The 22,892-nt window shown below is 34.9% G+C and overlaps 1 protein-coding gene across 1 annotated transcript in view; it reads left to right on the top strand.

The window, feature by feature from the left end:
- The first annotated feature begins 8,850 nt into the window (after nt 1–8,850).
- PPP1R1C (protein phosphatase 1 regulatory inhibitor subunit 1C) overlaps nt 8,851–22,892 on the top strand; it is a 148,006-nt gene continuing 133,964 nt past the window's right edge. Inside the window, exons 1-2 of the mRNA XM_066278698.1 lie at nt 8,851–8,931; nt 10,598–10,658. Coding sequence (XP_066134795.1) covers nt 8,851–8,931; nt 10,598–10,658 — 142 coding nt within the window. The remainder of the gene's footprint in view (nt 8,932–10,597; nt 10,659–22,892) is intronic.

The following is a 22,892-nucleotide window of genomic DNA, read 5'->3' as shown; positions in this document are numbered from 1 at the left end:
GGAAGAAATAAAATAGGAGGAGAAAAAAACAAAAGAAAGCAAGACAAAAAAAACAAAAAAACAAAAGAGGAGAGAGTGAGAGTTAAGTGTTTTGGAGTATAACCTTAAAGGAGGGTGAGGATGAAGAAGAAAAATAAAATGCAACACTCATGGGTAGTGTAGTTCAAGAAAGGGGAAGCATGAGATGGGCAGAGAATAGAAGGACCGAGGTGGAGGATATAAAGGCAAAAAGATAGAAGAAACAAACAACAACAACAACAAAAAAAAATTAGTGGATCAAGTTGTAAAGTCTGTGGGTTTTTCTTGATTTTGAGAGGTTAATTTCTTCCTTTTTCTTTTCTCTCCCTCTTCCTGGTCGGTGACTCTGTACCCCAGGCTCTGCCCCTGTGTCACTCTTAGGTAGGGATTTGCAGTTGATGGGATTCTATGGCAATGTCATATAATTGGCTTTAGTCTTGCTGGAAGTAAAGGCTTGTTGGCGTTTGCAGGGTCCAACGATGAGAGAGTTTGCTTTCCTGGATTCTCTCTCCTAGTCCCCCCTTTCTGAATTAGCAGCCTGGTGATCCAGCTATAAGGCTGCAACTGCTTCTGCCTGGGGAGTAAGAGGCTCAAAGAGCTGGGAAATCCCCACTCTATCCCCACTCAGTGCAAGGCTTTGGGAAAGGCTCTGAGAGTCAGGGCCTCCAGTGTAATCAGGCGGGGGTGGGAGTCAATTGTTGTCAAGGTGACTGTTCAGCGCCTATCATTTAGTTGGACCTCTCAACCCAGGCTTTCCACACTTTGTAGCCTGTTTTTGCAGGGAAGAAGAGGTACTAGTCTCTGCTTACGACTAGTGTAGTATAGACCTTATTATCTGCCAAGTCCTTCTTGTTAGCATTTATCCCTGAATATGGAGGGTCTATCAATTAGAAGTTGCCCCCGCCACTTTAGCGAGAGGCACTAAAAAATATCACGCCTCTTGTTTTGGATCGCTGAACTGAGAGAGATCTTATCAAATAGAACTGAGGGTGCACAGATTTCATGGGTTAAGCTAATTTCAGTGATTGGGTCGCAGCTGTGCTTCCGAAGGTATTTTAGGCTGCCTGCGTGCGCCCCTCCCCCAACGCTTGATTGTTAGCTTGAATGGCTGGGTGAGGTGCCCTTCCCACGGAGAGAATCTCCCAAGCCTCTCCCGCTCGCCCCGCCGCTGGCGGCTGGACCGCACCAGGCGCAGGATAATGGAGCCCCCTGGGTGTGCGGGCCAGCAGGGCGCCCTGGGCGCGTGGAATGCCCAAGGCACGCGCGCAAATGGGGCGCTCCGGGCACCGGTGGCCGGCGACCCCCACTCGCAGTGTGCGGGCCGCTGGGAACGTCAGCGGTGCTCAACCGGACCGGGCGCGCTTGCGGCTGCTCGCGGCGGCTCGCAGCGGCGGTTCGCGGTGGCCGCTCGCGGCGGTGGCTGGCGGGGACTCGCGGGGGCTCGCGGTGGCGGCTCGCGACAGGCCGCTCGCGGCGGCTCGCGGTTCCCAAGTATATGGGCTGACTCACCACAGGCGCACTTCCTTGCGGTTTGAAAGAACGTCCCTGTGGTCGATTCCTCCACACCCTCGTCTCTCAGATTCAAGTGATAACAGTCCTTTCGCTATCAGTTTTTGTGGAACTCCGGAATGCTCCGAGGATAAATTTTTCTGTTTCTAGTTGATAAATTTGTTGTGATTTAGGGGAGAGCTGTCGGACACGCTCCTCACGGCGCCATTTCCGTGACGTCACTCCCCTTTCTATTTTTTATCACCACTTTCTATTATAGCATTTCTAGTTCTGTGATGCTTACTTGTTTAGGATTCTTCCTTCTTATCTTAATGGTAAATTATTTGAAGGTTGGGACTTTATTTAGTTCATGTTTATATCCCAGTGCTTGGCATAGAATGGGATGCTCAGTAAATATTCGTTGGATGAATGAATAATATTTATGAAAGTATTTACTTTAAATAAACTAATATACTTTATGTACTAACTAATGACAATTTCTATATTTCAGATAATGATTCTTTCTTTCAACTAAAAGGCAGAGAAAGCCTAAAATTAAATGATGAGGATGAATAAAATTGAAAGGTATCAAAACAAATGAAAACAGGGATGGGTAAGGAATAAATCTCACATCTTCTTCCCATTACTCTTGTACCTTTGCTGGATTTGAGTTAAAAATCTTATCAAGAGTCCACATGGTCTAAAATTTCAAAGGCTCCTGGTCCATACTAGATTGTGATTGATTCTGTCTCCATAGAGTCAGACAGAGTCATGACATTCTCCTGCTTGGACTGTCCAATGAACTACTTCTCCAAAGGTGGCATCACAAAGTCCCACAGTGCCAAAGGTCCCTCAAAGAAGGCTCCAGCTCAACAAGTCCCTGCAGTTCCCTCTCTCTGATGTGAACTTATTGCTCTAGCTATTGATTATATGAACTTTCTGTAAACCCTTCAAAGTTTTCTAGTTTCTTTGTGAGCCTACCTCCCCAAGAAATAAAGATTAAACATCATTGAGTGATGATCCAGAAAAATATTATAGATTAAACAAAACAACATGTCCATAGTTAGAAGGAAAAAAAAATCCTGAGTATTTATATAACACAGTAGTAATTCTTCAGTTCAACAGACATTATAAACACAGCATTAATTGATATGGGGATCCTAGGGTAAATCAAAGTTGTTTGAGTTAGTGAAGATCAAGAATATGAAGTCACAAAAAATTAAGAAACAATTTAAAAGGATATGGTATGCATAAATTAATAAATGAATCAATGATGTCAACATTTAAGTATGATAGTGACTTCAAGTATACTTTTATACTTAAGGGTTGTGAGGGTTTAGACTTTATTGAAGATTATAATTTAGTAAGCTTAGTCTTAGAAGGCTTTTTATAAGTATAGAGTTTGAGAGTTTGAAAAATATAAGATTTAAAATGGCATAGATGAACTTAGAAGATATTCTGAAAAAAATTAATATAGTAAAAAATAAAAATATTATATGGTTAATGATTTTTCTGGAGAAATTTAATTTAAATGGGTACTGGGAGACAGTGGTTCATTTCCCTTAGATTAGTGGTACTCAGTCATATTTTAAAGATATACCTCTTGGTTTCAATTAGGTATTGGTGGTTCACTAATAACTTGTTAATACTAATAATGAAAGTTTTAGAGTTCTCTAACGATTACCATAAAAATAATTGAGACTATTTTACACAATCCAAATAACAATGTCATTCTTCCTTCACTTCTGATCAGTTTTCTTTAATGGGGAAAATAAAGTTATACCTGGAATTGAAGAAGGGCTGAAAGGAAATTTGTCTGATTTATGACTGCCATCATTGGAGTGTTGAACACAGGAAGTTGAAAACAATTGTATTAGGGTTAGAAACCTTTTAAACTGACATGTATCTAGATACTATCATATGGTGTCTGTTTTTGTCCATTATGGTATTGCCAGCATTTAATTTAGTCCTACATATTTGTAGGCAGGCTTAATAAATATTTGTTATGATTTTTGATGATATGCACTTAGCTAACCAAATGTTAAACAAAGTAGTATTGCATATAGTCATATATTTTTCAAGAGTTGGAAACTCAAGATATTTAAAACACAGCTTTAAGTAAGAGCTACATTAAAGAGCAAAAAAAAAAAATCTGATTTTCTTAGCAAACTTTTTTTTCCTTTTCTTTCCCTTCCCTCCCCTCCCCTTTCTTTTCCTTCCCTTTCCTTTTGTTCTCTCTTTTCCCCCTTCTCTTTCCTCTTTCCACAAATAAATCACTTATATATCAGGTGAATATGTTACACTGAATGCTTATGGTTTTCTCCATCCCCAAATATATAAATTGTAATCCTAATCCCCAATGTGATGGTATTAGAAGGTGGAGCCTTTGGAAGGTGATGAGGTCATGAGGGCAGAGCCCTTATGAATGAGATTAGTGCCCTTATGTAAGAGATTCCAGAGAGATCCATTGCTCCTTCTGCCATGTGAGATTACAGCAAAAAGATGGCTGTCTAGGAACCAAGGTCTTACCAGACACCAAATGTGTTGGCACCATGATCTTGGACTTCCCAGATTACCGATGTGTGAAAAATAATTTGTTGTTTATAAGTCATTGGCCTCTGGTATTTTGTTATAGCAACCTGAAAAGAGTAAGCCAAATGACAATTAAAAAATGATTACTGGCAATCATCAAATAAAGAAAAACTACATAACAGTTATCAGAACTATGTTTGAGGGAATACAAAGCCAGTTGGGGTAGTAAGAAATTTCAATAGCTTTGAATGGCATCTTTGTCTATGACAGTACAATAATTGATGTTTATATAAATGCTACAAAGTAAGGTAGAAAGACAGAATGTGTTTGATATAACTTTTTTACAAGACATGAGAATATAAAATATACTTTAAGTGTCCATTAAAATATTAAAATAAAAGTGAGTTGTGGTGCTTAAGAAGATGAGCAGCAGTTTGGAGGGGGGTTCAGTCTATTGAAACACCTTACAATTTCTGACAAAATCAGAGAGATGAAACCAAAATAGAGATATTTAGTAGCTATTAGGTAGCCCACATCTTGCTTGTTCTTTTTACGTTTAAGATAGAACAGAAAGGATTTTCAGCCTAGGGGTGGAGGTAAAAGGAATACATAAAAAAATATTATAAAAAAACATAAAATGCCATAGCTGGATAGCTTGGTTGGTTAGAGCATCATCCTGATACACAGAAGTTGCCTGTTAAATCCCTGGTCAGGGCACATACAGCCTGTTAAATCCCTGGTCAGGGCACATACAGTAACAGATTGATGTTTCTATGTCTCTCATCCTTCATCTCTCTCTAAAATCAATAACTAAATTAAAAAATAAAACTATATATAATTAAATACCAAGAAAGGAAAATAGGGAATGATTCATCTTGTCTGTAGAATCTGAGTGTACCTTTCAAAGGTGGTGGGATTAGAGGAGGAATCCAATTTGGGTAAAAGGAGAGAAGGCAGGAAAGCTTTTGGGAAGGTAGAAGAAGCCACAGAAAAGCTGGCCGTGGGGCAGAGTATGGCCTGTATGGCAGTCTTCAGGAGCTGTTGAAAATAGGGTCAGATAGATATTATTATAGGGTAATCACAGTATCACCTACCTTGAAGACAGACTGTAGATATTTCTTGTTCTAGAGGCATTTTTAGTCTTTAATAATAGAATCCATTATTTAAAAAAAAAGAAAGAGAAAAGAAAAGCTACCTTACTTTAAGTTAGTTTGGAGACATAATACCCAACTCTAAGTCTTTTACTCAATATTGATAGCTACTTTGAAATGTAAGAATTTTTGTTTACTAGTATCTTGTAACCATGCTACTTTCTCCCCTTTTATTGATATAACATGTCAACTTAATATTTTTTAACATAGAGCTCCTGTGGTCTGAACATTTAACCACTGTGGAGGTTCTGGTACCTTTCATTGACTTTGTTATAGGCCCTTATATTATAGTAGCCATTATGACTAAAAGCTTAGGTTCTAGAAAAAATTGCCTGGGTTTGAATCGTGAGTCTGCTATATATTACCTAGAAGACCTTGGGCAAATACCTTAAACTTTTTGATTCTCAGTTTTTTCATTTTAAATTAAGGATATCTATCTCAAAGGGTTGTTATGAGTATTAAATAAATTAACTCAGGTAAAGCATTTATAATAGTGCCTGGCACATAAATGTCAAATAAAGGCTAGCTGTTACTCTTATCTGTGACAGGGAGAAAAATGTGCACCTAATATTTAGTATAATTATACTCTCCATAGAAGCACATTAAAAATTTTAGGTTATTTTCAATTAAAGTTGCATTTTAAGTGGATTTTAGAATAAGAATTTAGCTTTAAAAACGCCTCAAACACTTCTGAACACAGTCTCTTTTCTAATGCATAGCAAAAGGCCTGGCACAGAGGAGACTGTGGAGTCGACTCAGCAAATATTTGCTGTATGAGTAAGTGGCATTTCAAAATGCTAACTTGTTAAAAGACAGATAGATAGTTATTGTACTAAGTGGAGGTATGCTGGGTGTTTGGGGAACATAGAAGAGGTGTGTCTAAACCCAGGACATGTATGAAAAAAACCTATAAAAACCTCTTAGAGCGGATAATACTCATCTGAGTTCTGAAGGATACACAGAAGTTGACCTGGTGAAGAAGAAGCTTAAAGGGTCTAGGTAATCCTTTTATAATATATTATGTCTGGTCAAACTATTCAAAATAGAGCAATTAGTTAATAAAATCATTTTTTTACTATTTATACTATAATGCATACATATAACAGAATTTCACTTTATCACCCATTACCCTGATATCTAATTATTCTAAATAGGTAGAGACTAAGATTTAAAAAATATTTTTTCATGCCTTTTGAAAGGTCTAGCTGAAGGAAAAATAATAACTATCTTTTACTGAGTGGTTATCATGTGCTAGACTTGTAATACATTCTTTTAAAAAATTAATTCATCTAAACCTCACAAGTAGAAATTTCTATTACTGCCTATGTTGAAAAACTGAATAAGTAGCAGAGTCAGGGTTTGAACTCAAGGCTACCAAGTGCATCATATTCTTAATTACTATATGAAATGAAGTTTTGAATTAATTCCTCATGAGAAATACTTTCCTGTTTTCCTTTTTATGTAATTTATTTTTATTTTTTGATAGAGACAGAGAGAGTCAGAGAGAGGGACAGACAGACAGAAGAATTGATGAGAAGCATCAATTCTTCTTTGCAGCAACTTAGTTGTTCATTAATTGCTTTCTCATATGTGCCTTGAATGGGGGTTGGGGGGCTACAGCAGAGTGAGTGACTCTTTGCTCAAACCAGCGACCTTGGGCTCAAGCCAGCAACCTTGGGTTTCAAGCTAGCAACCTTTGGGCTCAAACCAACGACCATGGGGTCATGTCTATGATCCCATGCTCAAGCCAGCAATCCTGTGCTCAAGCTGGTGAGCCTGTGCTCAAGCTGGATAAGCCCGTGCTCAAGCCAGCAGCCTTGGGGTTTCGAACCTGGGTCCTGCACATCCCAGTCCGATGCTCTATCCAGTACGCCACTACCTGGTTAGGCTCCTTTTATACAATTTGAAAAAAAATTATTTGGAGAAGTAACCTTATTGATGATATTAATTCAGGTTTTCTTTTAAGATCTTTCTAAGTAAGCTGTTACACATAATATAATTTACAATTTTTTCGACACTATAAGAATGAACCCATTACAAAATTTCTTGCCGGTCAGCACTCTTTTCTAACTGAAAGTGCTTTCACATCCTCATCGTCATTTGCTTTCTTCCCTAGTGAGTATATTAATCTACTTGAATAATGCATATTACTTTCTATATTCTTTCAACAGAATGTTGCATACGTAAATCATTAAGATGGATTCCTGGTATGGATTCAGAATTAAAAAAAAAGCATTTGTTTATAACTGGAATAGTAGTCAATGTTAAAGTTTATTATGTAAATCCAAAAGCATATAAGAAATCTAATATTCGTTAAACAATGTATTTCCAATAAAGAAGTAGAAAACTCTAGTTCTTTTCTCCATTAAAGCTGCTTGATTTTCAGGCCTTCTTCACAAAAGGAGCCAAAGGTATAAAGGTCTCTGACTATGTTATTGCCTCTCCTTAACATTCACGGATGTGAGGATCAGGCAGGTTCCCCTTTCTCTCTGCCTTCACCACTGACCAATAAATATGACCATCATCCTCTATCATACTGAAGATTACCCCTTTTATTCGTTTTCTTTAAAATCATTTTTTTATCTTTATACATATCCCCACTATTGGCAACAAAACACAACATTTGATCCCATTAAATTTGCACTAATATTTTCTAGGCACTTCTGTATTCTTCCAAATCAAAGGATATAACCAGCTCCGCCAGAAAATAAAGTAGAGGTCATTGCAGCAGCCGTGACTTCCAAGCTGATTGCTAAATTTAGCTGTTCAATAATTTCCACTCTAATGAAAACTGTGAACTACAATTACAGAGTGTTGAAACAGAACAGGACCTTAAAGGTCATTGAGTCCGGTCTCGTGTTTTTCTGATGATGATATGGAGGCCTAGACACAGCCTGTGATTTGCTTGAGGCCACAGAACTTGTTATAGATGAGATGGAACTTGAACTAAGATCTTTTCAGCTGGTGGCAATTCTGTGTTCAGTACACCACAGGTGCTCTCCCTACTCTGATCATTCTCAATTAACCAGATATAGCAGATATTATAGGTTGTGGCTTACCCTCTGTGGCCATTCATCTACTTGGTGGCTGAATATAAAATAGCAAGGGTGTCTGAAATATAAGTTGCTGCAAGAGAAATAAAATGACTCCATTCTCAACCCTGCCCCCAACTCTAAAAACTTCCTGCTTTATGTTCATCAATAATGAATGGCCCATCCCTGCAATACTCAGAGGGAGCTTACGTTGCACTTTTGAGCAGCCGATTAGTAATGTACGGTGGATAGAGCCTTTCTTTTAAATCCCAGGGCAGTGAATCTTTCAACGGCTAGCACTGCATTTGCAATTAGCTGCTAAGTGAATGTTTGGTATGTGTATTAGTGAAGAGGCACAAAATTAACTTATCACTCTTTTCTGTATTGTGCTAAGAAGATTCAAGGGATTGGTGAGGGAACAGTCAAGCTAGACATCACTGTGGAAATTGAAGAGGGAGTTACTCAGACCTCAGCATCTTCACTTGCTCACTCTGGAATAACAGCTATTTATTACGAAGCGCTCTATGTGGCTGGGTGGAGTGCGCCTGAGGAAACACATACCAGACACCACCTGGGGTTAGTCTTACTGAGCTCTTCACGTCTGTCTCTAACTAATTCTCACCATTACCATGGAGCCCAACAGTCCCAAAAAGATACAATTTGCTGTGCCTTTATTCCAGAGTCAGATTGCTCCCGAAGCAGCAGAGCAGGTAAGTGGAATTGGGTGGGAATCAGTTATTGGATATGAAGTAACACGGACATACATTCTTGTTATTAATTGAAGGCTTCTCTACCTCTTGAATTAGCCTACCTTTGTGGTTTTCCAGAATATGAGAATGAGAAATAAATTGATTTCCTTACGCACTTGATTTCCTTTGAGTTGCACTGGGGAAACTGTTCATTAAAATGCGGCACTTCATGTGATACAAAATTAGCACCTGTGAATGAATAATGGTAAGATTAGCAATTCAGATTTGGACCCAAAAATCTGTTTTTGCTTATTAAAATAACAGGTTCAACATTTAGAGAAACTTCAAAAGAATTTTAAAATTAACAATTTTTCATTTCATTATTTTAAAATAAAAAGATTTATTTAACAATGGAAGCATCAAATCATAGAATAATTTTAGATTATAGACTTAACATTCCATTTAAATGTTTTTCATTGTGTATCCAGAGCAGTAATTATAAGTATATGTAATATATGATAATTAAGATTTTTAGGTATATGTATAATTTAAGGAACATTTATCCGATATTAAAAATAGTATTTTAACATTTCCTGGGTTCCTTTTCCATGTGTCTATATATTTGTACCTCTCCTTCTCTCTGTCTCTCTCATGTGTGATTGATTTCCATCTTTATTACCTTTCAGATAACAGATTTATTTAGACTCTCAGTGCAGTGGAACCACTTAAAAGATCATTTATGGTTATATTATAACAGTAAAGAGGTAATAGCAAAGAAATGTACAGGGTCATCAATCTAATTCATTAATTTCTTAAAACCTAAATTATCCGTGATTTTTTTCTAAATATTATATACCAAGTTTTAAAAATAATTATTAAATCTGAGACTCATAGTTTTTTAGATGTTTTGATAATCTGAAGTAGATTCACCCAGATTCAGGACAGATAAATACAACCTTGAACATGTATTTATGTTGAATGGGGTATTGGTTCAAGTTGGACAAAATGTCTGGTAAATTTATTTAGTATCCTACTAACATACAGTTTATGAATTTACTTACATGTTTAAAAAATCAAGAATACATTAAAAATTCTAAAAAATAATATGCCCCTATAACTCTTAAGAAAAAATTCCACACCAAACATACCAGTTTTAAATGAATTATATACTCTCATAAAAGCCATATTTATTGTTTGTTGATTTATTCTAAATACTATACTAAAAAATAAGAAATGCATATAATATTAAAATTAAAAAGTCATGCTAATAAATTTAACTTGATAGAAATTTAAGTTTTCAAAACTTTTCTCATTTAGAAATAAGGGTAATGAATCTTGAAAGCATCATCAGTATTATGAGGCTCAAAGAGAGCCATTAAAATTAGCAAGTCATCCCAAGTACTTTCAATGCATATTAATTTTAGGTGGCATCATTTGATTATATACAACTACTTCTTTTTCTGTAGAAATGTAGCTTTTTGGTCAACAAAGGCTATACTGATATATGACAGTTCTTCTCTCTGACTTTCTATATATAAAAATAAAATTAGTGAGCACCTACCATGTGCCCTCCAAATATGTGCTATTGTATGTTGGGAAAGATAAGGATGGGACAGCTTTGTGTGTGGTAGGGTACCCTGGAGCAGTGTCTAACTCTCATTGACCTCAACTGGGCTTTTGTTCACAGATCAGGAAAAGGAGACCCACACCGGCATCACTTGTGATTCTCAATGAACATAACCCCCCAGGTAAAGAAGCATCTTGTGTTTCACACTGATGGGACGGAATTGTTAGGAGAGCATCGAAGAGCATATCATTGCCAAAATATTTCAATTCCCGAATTCAATTAGCATTAATTTAACAAATTAGTCTATACAATGGATCATAAACAAAACCAGAAATAAATATTATAAGACCTGTCTAAGCCAACAGTCTGCTTGCTTTTCCTCTAAAATGACACACTGGTGCTGATATGCTATGAAATAAATGTTCTGCTAGCATTTGCTGTCAGGTGTTCAGGTGTTTGGTTCAGTGCGTACTCATAAGGCTGGGGGGAAGTTGTTTAATTAGGTTTCAAAGCTCAAATTACAGCTCTTGATATGCTTATATCTTTACAGAATAGGTTTTTTATTTATAAAACGTTGTCATGGGACGAGCAATGAGCCCAGCATTGGCTATAGCTTTGCTGCTGATGTCATCTCTGAATAATGCAATTGACAAGTAACTAGATCAATTTTCATCATTTTCCATTTGAGAGCCATTCTGAGGGACTGCATCCATTTGTTGAGGTTTTGTTTTCCATTTCCTGTAAAAAGTAAAGCTGATTATTATTCCTGATAAAAGACTATAATCTGCAATAGGCAGACATTATTTACTTATTGAATGGAGGTAATTTTAATCTTTCATTTAAGTGCTGTTTCTAGATAAAAGTAAAATAAGACATCAAAGGTTATGGTATCAATTTATAACCAGGCAGGACTTGGTATTGGATTTTTGTAGGTATAAACAATAAGGGTATGCAAAAGGAGTCTAAAGAGTGGAACTACAAGTCTAAGTATGGGCTGTAGTAAATGAGCCATTTTAAGAATACTAGGGCAAAATAATCTGACTTTTTCAGATTTATTTCTTATTAGAGAAACATACATAAAAAAAGAAAAGAAAATTTTAGTAGAATATTTATAATTGACCTCAAATATAGGAAAGTGTTTATCTGATAGAAAGAAAATAAGCAAATTTAATTCCAGTTGAAAACCAAGAATTAAAATTTTATCTTATATCTTTAAAAGGCTGTAACATTTTTAAAATCATTTCAAAATATATTATCTCATTTAAAAATATTAATTTTTATTTGGCTGATTAAGAGATGTAAATGGTATGGACATATAGTTTACAAATAAATATAAGAAAATATAATAATGAAATCTTAAATTTGAGATAATTTTATAGATACTTTTCATTACTGTCCTTGCTCATAGTGGTAGACTTTCCCCCAATGTCCTGGAACTTACCTCCCTATGCCAACCTTGAAAAGGATTGCCCAACTTGATTTCTAGGTGTTCTCTGACAATTAAAGAGCAGTTTTCAGAATTCTGTAGACATTACAGTTCAAACATAGTGAAAGTTCTTTAATCCCATATGACTCTCATTAGAGCTCCCAAACTAGTAACTATTGCTTCTGAATGCAAAATATTTGGCATTTAGAGATGTGAAAAGTGAATATCAGAGAGGTGAAGTCATTTTTGCAAAAGTTCTTCCACTAGAAGTGACAGATTGCATACACAAACAGAGATAGTTCTGATTCTAGAGCCCCTGCATGTCCTATGGCATGATCCTGGCCCTGCAAATTTCAGTTAGCATTACATAGTGAAAGCTCTGTAAATGTGATTAGATATTGAAGTCCTATTCACAAGCAAACCCAAACTTTAAATAAGTCCTTTTCCTAGACCACTTATCTTATTAGATTAGGAATTATATGATATTTTAATATTCTTGTGAACAAAATTTAGATTTTCTCTAGAAACCTTTTCTTACCAGACTTTCTAATCGCTAGATGGCCTTGTGCTATTTCCCTTATTGACTCTGTCATTTTCTATTTTTAAAGCACCTTTGGGAAGAACTTGGATGCAAATAGCTTCTCACAGAGAACTATGTGGTTTTAGAATATCTCCCTGCATCTTCTTCTTCCTTTTGGAAATCAGGATAGTTTACAAGGGACTGGTCAGCTTTGTCTGTGTATAGCAGTGTGTATGGCAATCAGATTTGTGGACTAGTGTGGTTCTTCCAGTAAAAAGCCCAAATGTTCATATAATTTTTTTTCAGTAAAAATGATCTAGAACTATGATTACCAAGGAAATAAATCTAAGGATATAACAAACAAACAGCAGCAAAAGAGCACCATACTAAATTTAACCAACCCTAGCTACTGGTTTTTATAGCCATGTGTTATTGGATAAGGAACAATAACTCCAAGCTTTATTTTGTTATTTATAAAATAGAGATTATAAATTCCATCTTTTCTACTTCACCTAGTTGTTGTAATGATTGAAAGAATTAATGTAAACACACTTTAAAAATTGCAAAGTGCACCAGATATTGAGTGTTATTAGCTTATATGTTCTGGAATACACAGGATATTTAATAGTTAAGATATAAAAAAGTAAAACAGATTCTTCAAAATATCATTTGTACTAAATGTTTCTGCCCTATCCAACAATTCTTTATGTTCCAAATATTATCTGAATACTCTATCAAACACAACAAGATAGATAACAGCAACAATAAAAAACTCTTGTTAAGTGTTAAAAGGCCTTTTTAATGCAATTGCTTTTTCCAGCTTTCAAATGCAATGTGTTCTTTGACAATAAAAATTGATTGCAGCTTTAGATCCTGGCAAGCTAAACACATCTCTAATTTATTGAAATTGCCCAGGAAACAAGTAAGTGTTCTTGGAATCACCTATCTTTAATGTTGTTTAAAATCTCTGAAAAAAAAAACACCTTTTTTTTTTTCAATTAATGAAGCTAAGGAAGTGAAATTTTCCATACAGAGATGTAATTAACAAACCCTTTTAATTCATATAATTATATCGGTGCATTGCAATCACTGTTAAATAAGTTATACATAGCTTATTTTTTTTAACCCTTTCAAGAGTTTGCAGAAATAGTCAATTATAAAATAATATTTGAAAGAATAATTTAATTTTAAACTTAGACATAAATATGCATTCTGTTTATATGTGATAGAGGAGAAAGATATTTCAGCACAGAAATTCAGAATGTTTGCTAGTTCATCTATGCTGGTCAGAACACAAAGATGAGGCAGGCAGCTGATTGGTGGGATTCCAGGGGCAGCCAAATGTCCCATCAATCCCTTTCTAACCAGCAGCCTAGAATGCTCAGCAGTAGAAACGCTACAGAAACAGATACCTAAGTAACTTGTTCAGGATATATCACTCCCTGGCATAGATTAGTCAATTTAACTCAAAATGATGGGAAACAGAACTAAACATTTTGAATTAAAGACATCAGACCTAAAAAAACTTCATAGCAAAGGATGTGTGTTTAGGGTGGAGAAGGCAAGAACTATGTGTTTGTTCCTAGGAATAACTTCAAACAGCCAGAGGCAGTAAAAACATACTGGACACTTGAGATGTGGAGGTAGAGAAACACAAAAGAAAACTTTCATCTTTTAAAAATGTTTTCTGGGGCTAACCATGTGAGTGACCGTGTAGAACACTGCTTATTTTTGCTTTATTTTCAGTTCATTTTCTGGTAAGACTCAATTTATGATAAGCTCTTGGAGGCTATTACAGTAGAATCTCATTGTCTATTCTTATACTCTTTACTTTTCCTCTTGTATAATCTGTAGTTAACTGTTTGGCTTCTATATTTTTATTTAGAGGGATGACTTCACATACACCTTCTCTATTTAGAAATAAATGACAATACCACTTTCTGCAATTTTTTCCATCACATTTCTAGAGTTGCTTAAACATACTTGTCTTTACGTAGACATATGAGGAACTATATATTTGATTACCAGTATTAGAAATCAAGAAGTGTAAAAGAACTTCAGAAAATACTTTATCTAACCATACAACTTCATGAAAGATACAAAAATCAACCCAAGTCCCAGAAACTCACTCCATTTTATATATCTCAGAGAAGGATTTATAGTTTTCAACCCAGATCCAATAGTTTTAGATGTTAGAAAACGCAGTTTCTTACCAACCTGAGTAATGCCACACTTTATTCTCTTTGTTTACTCCGTTCAATAAGAGCTTATTTACTCACCTTTCTAAATACATTAAAAATATTCTTTATGATTTCCTTTTCTGGATGAATGTTTTCAGGCTTTAATGAAATGTCTCTAAATTCTCCTTGTCTGTTGGCCTTTACAACCCAGAACTGTACACAATTTTCCAGTAAAAAGCCAGCCTAGACCAGGCCTTCCAAATAGCAAAGTTTTTGGCATCATTCTTTTCCATGTATGGTTAAGCAGAGACAATATGGTTACAATTAAATTTAATGGACCTGATTGATGCCTGTTAAACATGAGTGAACCAAAAGAGGCCTAGAGCTTAGTGAAGATTTGGGTAAGTACCCAGAAGTTTTGGCATCATTTACAACCTTGTTGTACATCTAAAAATTAGGACCAGAACTAAAACGTAGAATAGTTTTGAGATCATCATATTTATTGAATTTTCTATCACAGCCCAATTTTGGGCTGTGAAATTAACTTTCTCTTTGACACTTTGCGCTCCAAATATTCTTAGAAATGAGGAATAAAGCAAAAAGCACCATGATAATGAGTCCAGTCAGTATAAAGACCTGGGCTTTCCAATTGATTATGGTATTCAGCTCTACAAACTGAAAAATATCTACAGTTTATACATACGAGTTTCTAAATGAAGCTTGCATTTTAGGACTCTGACACTAAGTTAACCAGTGAAGTTTAAAAACCTCTGCATTTATAATCCTCAGACATTGAATGATAGCTAGAAAATATTGCTAGACTCAGACTGAGTTGATCAAAAAACAAAGGCTCTAGGAATTTCTGGTGATGGGAAGTTTGAAAGGTCAATAATGTTAAAGTGGAGCAGTATTTTTGATATTAGAGCATTCATATGCACATAATCTATTTTCATGGGGATCTTCTATGTAACAAAATAAATAAATATATTATTTGTGATCAAAAGGTAGTGGGTAGTTTTCTCTGAACATATGTACCCTGATTTATTAATGTCACCCCATTAAAATTAATAATAATAAAAAAATATCCTTAAAAAAAAGGTAATGGGTATCTTGAGTGCAAGCTCTAGACTCTAGAGATTACACTAAAATTTTCCTGGAATACTTGAGGATGGGTAAGACATCATCAACCCAGGCCTGGAGACGCTTGTCACTCCCAGGGACCTCCAATCAAATGTATTTAAGTAAGAGCTGCACTAGAAACATAGTCCAGACAGTTTTGTTTCATTCCATGTTTCTCATCTTTTCTGGGAATGAGATTGTAATTTATTCTGATCCATAATTTCTGTTGATTGTTCAGCTTTTATTTTGCCTTCTCAGTATTAAAGACAGTGCAAAACAGAGAAATAACAATGTTTAAGACTATTCAAGTGTCAACTGGTAAGGATTTCTAAGGAATATCAGAAAAACCTAATTTTTAAAAAAATTATTTTTAAAAATTTTCATTAGAAAATTAAATTTAACAGGGTGATATTGATCCATAAGAGTACATGAGTTTCACGTAAACATTTCTATAGCATTTGAACTGTTGATTATGTTGTATATCTATCACCCAAAGTCAAATTATTTTCCATCACCTTATATCTGTCCCTCTTTATGTTCTTCCCCCACCTGCTCCACCACTTTTATCTATGTCCACGAGTCTCAGTTTTATATCCCACTTATGTGTGAAATAATACAGTTCTTAGCTTTCTCTGATTTACTTATTTCACTCAGTATAATGTTCTCAAGTTCCATTCCTGTTGTAAATGGCACTATGTCATAATTTTTATGGCTGAGTTGTATTCCATTGTATATAATACCACATCTTTTTTTAATCCAATTCCCTATCAAGGGACACTTTTGTTGTTTCCATGTCTTGGCCACTGTGAATAATGCTGTGGTGAACATGGGGGTGCATGTGTCTTTACGTACCAGTGATTTTCAATTTTGGGGGTAGAAGGATTACAGGGTCATATGGCAGTTCTCATCTTAGTTTTTTGAAGAACCACCATACTTTCTTTCATAATGGTTGTACTAATTTGCATTCCCACCAGTAGTGAATGAAGGTTCCTTTTTCTACACAGCCTCTCCAATACTTGTTATTACCTGACTTGTTGATAATACCCAATCTAACAGGTGTGAGATGCTATCTCTTTGTAGTTTTGATTTGCATTTCTCAAATATCTAGTGAAGATGGGCATTTTTTCATATATCTGTTGGCCATTTGTATGTCCTCTTGGGAGAAGTGTCTTTTCAGATATTCTCCCCATTTTTTAATTGGATTTGTTTGTTGCTGAGATTGGTGAGTTCTTTATATATTTTGGATATTAACCCCTTATCAGAGCTGTTGTTTGCAAATATCATCTCTCATTTCATTGGCTGCCTATTTGTTTTGTTCTCAGTGTCTTTTGCTGTGCAAAAGCTTTTTTAGTTTGGTATAGTCCCATTCATTTATTTTTGCCTTTACTTTCCATGCCTTTGGGGTCAAATTCGTAAATTGTTCTCTATGGCCTATGCTATCTTCTAAAATACAAGTACCCTGACCAGATGGAACATGTTGTCCCTGATAATTTAGAGAAATGGTCTATGTGGAGCTCAGAAGGAACCTTGAAAGTCTGAGGTGGAGGGAGAGGAACGTCCTAGAGCAAATGTCCCAGCTGGGAAGGTTAGGGACCTCAGAATGATCTCTTCCCTCCCAGTCTGTTTGCTGTCTCTTCCTTCTCCATGCTCTGTCCCTTTCAGATCTTTCCTCATGGTCTAGGGGCACGGAACACATGCTGAAAAATGTTACATTTGTACCTATGAGTCTTCTTTGTACTATGGGTGTAATGTCTTTGAAGTTAACTCAATGACTTTGTATCACTTAGGGTAATTTGATATAAAGACAATTATAGTGCTTAACAAAGCTGTTTATGAAATAAATTGCCAAAATCTGCATCATCAAAGTGAGATAAATTGACAGTCTGGTTAGAATATAATTACAGTTCAACCTTGGCAATAATGCTGAGGAAAATGTACTGAGAAAACTAAGAAAATCTAGGAAATTTGTAACCTTTCTATTTTTCATTGTCTGAGAACATTTCATTCCATCATTATGGGAAACAATTTTCAGAATCTCACTCTTTACATGTAAATACATATTGATCTGCTTGTAAAAATAGAACTGACTACACAAAATAGAAGAATAAGAACAACAATTATTTGGAATCCAGTTTTTGGAATAATTTCTCTCAATGAAACATTATTTTGTGTTTTCCTTGTCTAATGAAGAAACAGACTATTAGAAAACATATACACATATCTATATGCACAAACACATGTACACATGTATATATAATTCAAATACCCAACTATGTGTAAAAACATCACAGGTTAGCTCTCAGTATAATAAAATCTACTTCCATTAAGTGACCTGAGTTACAATAAGTCTAGGACATTAAAAATATCTAGGAAAGTTTTGTGATTTGGGTTATAAACATAATAAAACTAATAATAACAGTAATATAAATTTCTAACCCTTTGAATTTAAGACCAATAGATCAAAAACTAATTAAATAATTTGAAAAATCACAAATAAAAACATTGATATTACTCGCATGGATTCAAGTGATGAGATTTATTAAATTATATTTTAAATCAGAAGTATATTTAAAATACAAGTTAAATTTATTAATTATTAATTGTTTTAAGGCTAGTTTCTCATTTGGGTGGGTTTCATATGCCCATTTTCATAATTCATGAGTATGAGAAGTATTATAATTATATAGAAAGTGAATTTCTCCTTTCCACCTGAAAGTCAATGTTTAACTGAAATGTGTTTTCTAATTTGAAATCAGTGTTTTAACTCTTGACCTCAGCTTTTATGTTATTGATATTCTCATTCCTTTAATTGTTTAATCACACAATCTTGGGATCACCTCTGACTCCTCTTTTTCTTATTTCTCAAATCTATCAATGTCTTTTCTACTAATTCTATTATAGAGGTTGAATCTACTCTTCTATATTTTTATTGGCAGTTTAGTCTAGGACACTACTGCTTCAGTCCAAAATCATATAGTAACTTCCAAACTGCTTTTCCATGACTTTAACATTGGGAGGTGGTTTTGTGTAGAACTAAGAGTCCTAACTTTAAAATTAATGAACAAGGCATGATGGTTAATCTCTGAGCTTTAATGTCCAGTCCCGTGAAGCACAAATCATGGTAACTCCAGCACTAATTCCGCTGCTAGAATCAAGCAAGATGGTGTATGCTAACAACACTATTTATAGTGGATCTGCTCTTGCCCTATTCTGGTTTGTATAAGAGATAGGCAGACTTAATTATAATGGATGATTGACTAGGCAAGATATACTTTTTATAATTGGTTTGGTATGACTTTTAATTTGTATCCTGTAATTTACCTGTTAGCTTTCAAGTAATAATGATAAGGCACATGAGGTCTTTTCATGAAGAGCTCATATATATCATCACAATATGCACATCATTTGTATTTCTTGTTTAAAGTCACTCAGTCATTTCTTTTATAGTCTATGGAAACTTTATTGCACAACTTGTTAACTGTACTACAGCTGAGATTTAATTAAAAGAAAGAAATAAACAGAGCAAAGAAAAATAATTGTGTTAGATTATGGTTGATACTACTGCTTTATTATTTCTTTTCTATTTTCTCCTTTATATTATATTCGGCTGAGGGTTCTAAAGCTGAATACAAAAACCTTGCTGATTTGCCATTGGTAATTTCTTATTGAAAGTAATTTTTCCATGCATTCAGAGGCATTAGGTCAAGCAGGACAGACTCAGACTCGGTTTGCTTTTCAAAGCACTCCAAGGATTATCCACTCTTCTTTCCTGGATATTAAGCACTGTCCACTTCCCCCAACGATTAAAAGATTTTTAAGAAATAATGCCAGAGACCTACTCACCATCACATTTCAGTGAAGAAAAATCTATTGAATGATTTAACTAAAATGGCTCATCTCAAATTTTACCACAGGTCATTTTACTTGGTGAATAACCCAGAATTCCTGCTTCACTAAGCCAATAAAGGACACTTTTTGCTCAAGGTCCTGGAGACAGTCAAATATATTTTAATGCCATAACTCTATGGTTCACAGCCATAGTTGGAGTCAAGGCCAACACCAGCTGTACTGTTTTGACTGTTTATATGGACAGTTCCAACAGAAGGAACATATTAAAAATATATTTTGAGGTAAATTTAGGATTTTTTTTTTTTTTTTTTTTTACAGAGGCAGAGATAGACAGGGACAGACAGACAGGAACGAAGAGAGATGAGAAGCATCAATCATCAGTTTCTCGTTGCGCGTTGCGACTTCTTAGTTGTTCATTGATTGCTTTCTCACATGTGCCTTGACCGCGGGCCTTCAGCAGACCGAGTAACCCCCTGCTGGAGCCAGCGACCTTGGGTCCATGCTGGTGAGCTCTTTGCTCAAGCCAGATGAGCCCATGCTCAAGCTGGTGACCTCGGGGTCTCGAACCTGGGTCCTTCCACATCCCAGTCCGACGCTCTATCCACTGCGCCACCGCCTGGTCAGGCAAATTTAGGATCTTAAAGACAAAATACCTCTATGTTACAAATAAAACAATTTAAAAATTAACTGGAAGGAAAATTTCAGAAGGTCAATAGTGATGTATCTTACCTTTTATAGTCTTATAGTTTGAAAACTTATATGTCCTCAGAAATGCTGTGAGATGAATATTATTACCTTCATTTTGCAGAAAGAAGGTGATAGGTGAGCTTCACATGGTCAAAGGAAGTAGTAAGTCAGTAGGTGTGAAATTTAAACATAAGTTGTCTATCCAAGGTCAATCTACTATATTAATAATATTTTTTCTACAAATAAGCTACATCATATCATACTCTTGCTATTTTATTTTTATCTTCCTCATGAAAGTAATTATAATCAAGTTTTTCATTGTAACCTGGCCACGTGAGGTTCTGTTTAATGTGATACTAGAATGTACTTTTTTTCTATTCCAATGTAAGTGATGTTGTTTTAGAGTGGCAACCCTATATCTTTTTCTTTCCCTTGATAATTCATTAAATAAGATAACTTTAGACTTATTATACTAGATTTTTTAATTATATAAGTGGAAAATCAGACAACCAAACCAAAAAAAAATCTCATGCACTATTTCATTCTTAAAGTTAGACCCTGTTATTAATTTATATCTGTTTGCCTACTTATATACCTACACATATTAAAACAATCATTGTTTGGACTTAAAACATTAGTTGAAAAGCTAACAATTTCATTTGGATGCTGTTTGACCAATATGACGTTTGTACTCATTCTGAGATGTCATCTTCCCTTCCGGGCTGCTGTAGTTCTTTTTATCCTCCTAGGTTCAGATCAGATCCCCCTTTCTTTACGAACCTTTCACTGATCACTCCAGCTGGAATACTTTACTCCAGTTGGAATAACAGGTCACTGGATCTATTAACTCATTTGCTCCAACTGATTGTCAATACATTTCTGTCACCTTGTAATGTCCTGAAGGAATAGATTATAGAATTATTAAATTTCAGGTGAGTAGGAAGAAATGTTGTGTCACCAGACCCTTCCACGTGTGTCAGGCTTAAGTTAAGTCTTCTTTGGGTAGCAGGACTGCAGATTAGGGTTCTGGACATCTGAGAGAGTGAATAAGAAGAACCCTTACTCTGGAAGGAAAACAGAGACCACCTGAAACTAACCTGATTATTTCAGAAAGTTTATCTTTGCCCTCACATTTCACAAGTACCTGCAAATGATAACCCACTGAATCCTCAGGAGCTCTTAAATTAAATATTTATGAGTAATTTCAAGTGGCTTTTGCAGTACATACACAAAATGAGAAAAGTTCTTGCAATCATCTCAACAAAGATAAATTTTAGCAGTTGAGGACTGGAGCTGGCTGTTCCACTGTTTCAGTATGGACATGTTCGGAATCAGCACCGCAGCCAACTAGTGACTGGAGATAGACAATTTTGCACAACGATGAATTTGAGACTTAGGTCCCAAAGACTGAGTATGTTTGTCCAATGATCAATTTTATTCTTTTGCTCTCCTTAAACTATTTGAATTTGTTTTTAAAAAGTCATTAAAATGGTGATAGTAGAAAGCTGGACATATAATCAATTTGGCTACATAACTCCTTTAACATAGGAGTTAAAGAGTTCAATTCAATACCATCATATAGCAGCAGTATCTATCCCACTAATGGTCATTTATTTTTCTTCTAAGTTGACTAGTATATGGGCTCAGATAAATAAGGGTCATTTTCTTTTTCATTTTCTTAGAATTATGAAGTAAACATTTTACCCAGTAATGCTCTTGAACTTTGTATTTCTTTGTAATAAACTATCAAGGAATAGTTAGTAACTTGCAGTTCATATTAAAAATCAAACAGTTCCTGACTTATCAAAAGCATTTAAAATTACACACTTCATCCAAAAATCTATTTGGTTTATGTGTAAGATTTCAACATAAGTGGAACCTAATGATTATAAGAAAAATAATTTCAGAGTGAACTTTGTTCCTTATCCTTCCTTTCATTCATAGCTTTTACATAAGGAAACCATAGAAACAACTTACTTTGGTTCCTGTGAATTATTTGCAAGCATATTGAAACACATAGTTTTATATTATAACACTCCATCTATTTTATTCTTTTTTTAGACTGAGATAAGATTATTTTCCATGTATTTCTGTCCTGGATTCTTATTAATATAGCTATCAGTGTGGGCAGACTGCTGGCATATTACATAAAAATGAGCTCATTGCAGGCATCAGCTCCATTTTCTTATTTCTAACTTAGCTTGACATTTTTCTTGACAATTTTTCCGGACATACCATAATCTACTTTCTATTGTAATTTCCTCCCATTTCAATATTAAATTTTTCTGTGCAACAGCTTGTATTTAAAATTGACCTCTTTGTTTTTAGAGCCTACATTTAAAAAAAAATGTTTATGTTATTGACTTTAGAGAGTAAAAGGGAGAGAGTAAGAGAGAGACAGTAACATCTGTTCCTATATGTTATTGTCAAACTCCTAATGAGAAAATACCTTCCTTAGGTATGAAATAAACTTGAACCTTTGACATAAAATAAATCGAGAAACAATAGAATATGACTTCATACTCTAACTTTTACATTCTAAGGCATATATACAAACTGAAATAAGACAAGAAAAAGTAAAAAACCCACAATTTAAAATATTATTTGTATATAAGTCATCAGATTTATATTTTT

The sequence above is a fragment of the Saccopteryx bilineata genome, chromosome 5 (genome assembly GCF_036850765.1).
Source record: "Saccopteryx bilineata isolate mSacBil1 chromosome 5, mSacBil1_pri_phased_curated, whole genome shotgun sequence".
In the NCBI taxonomy this organism is placed as follows: Eukaryota; Metazoa; Chordata; class Mammalia; order Chiroptera; family Emballonuridae; genus Saccopteryx; species Saccopteryx bilineata.
This window is presented reverse-complemented; position numbering and strand designations above follow the sequence as displayed.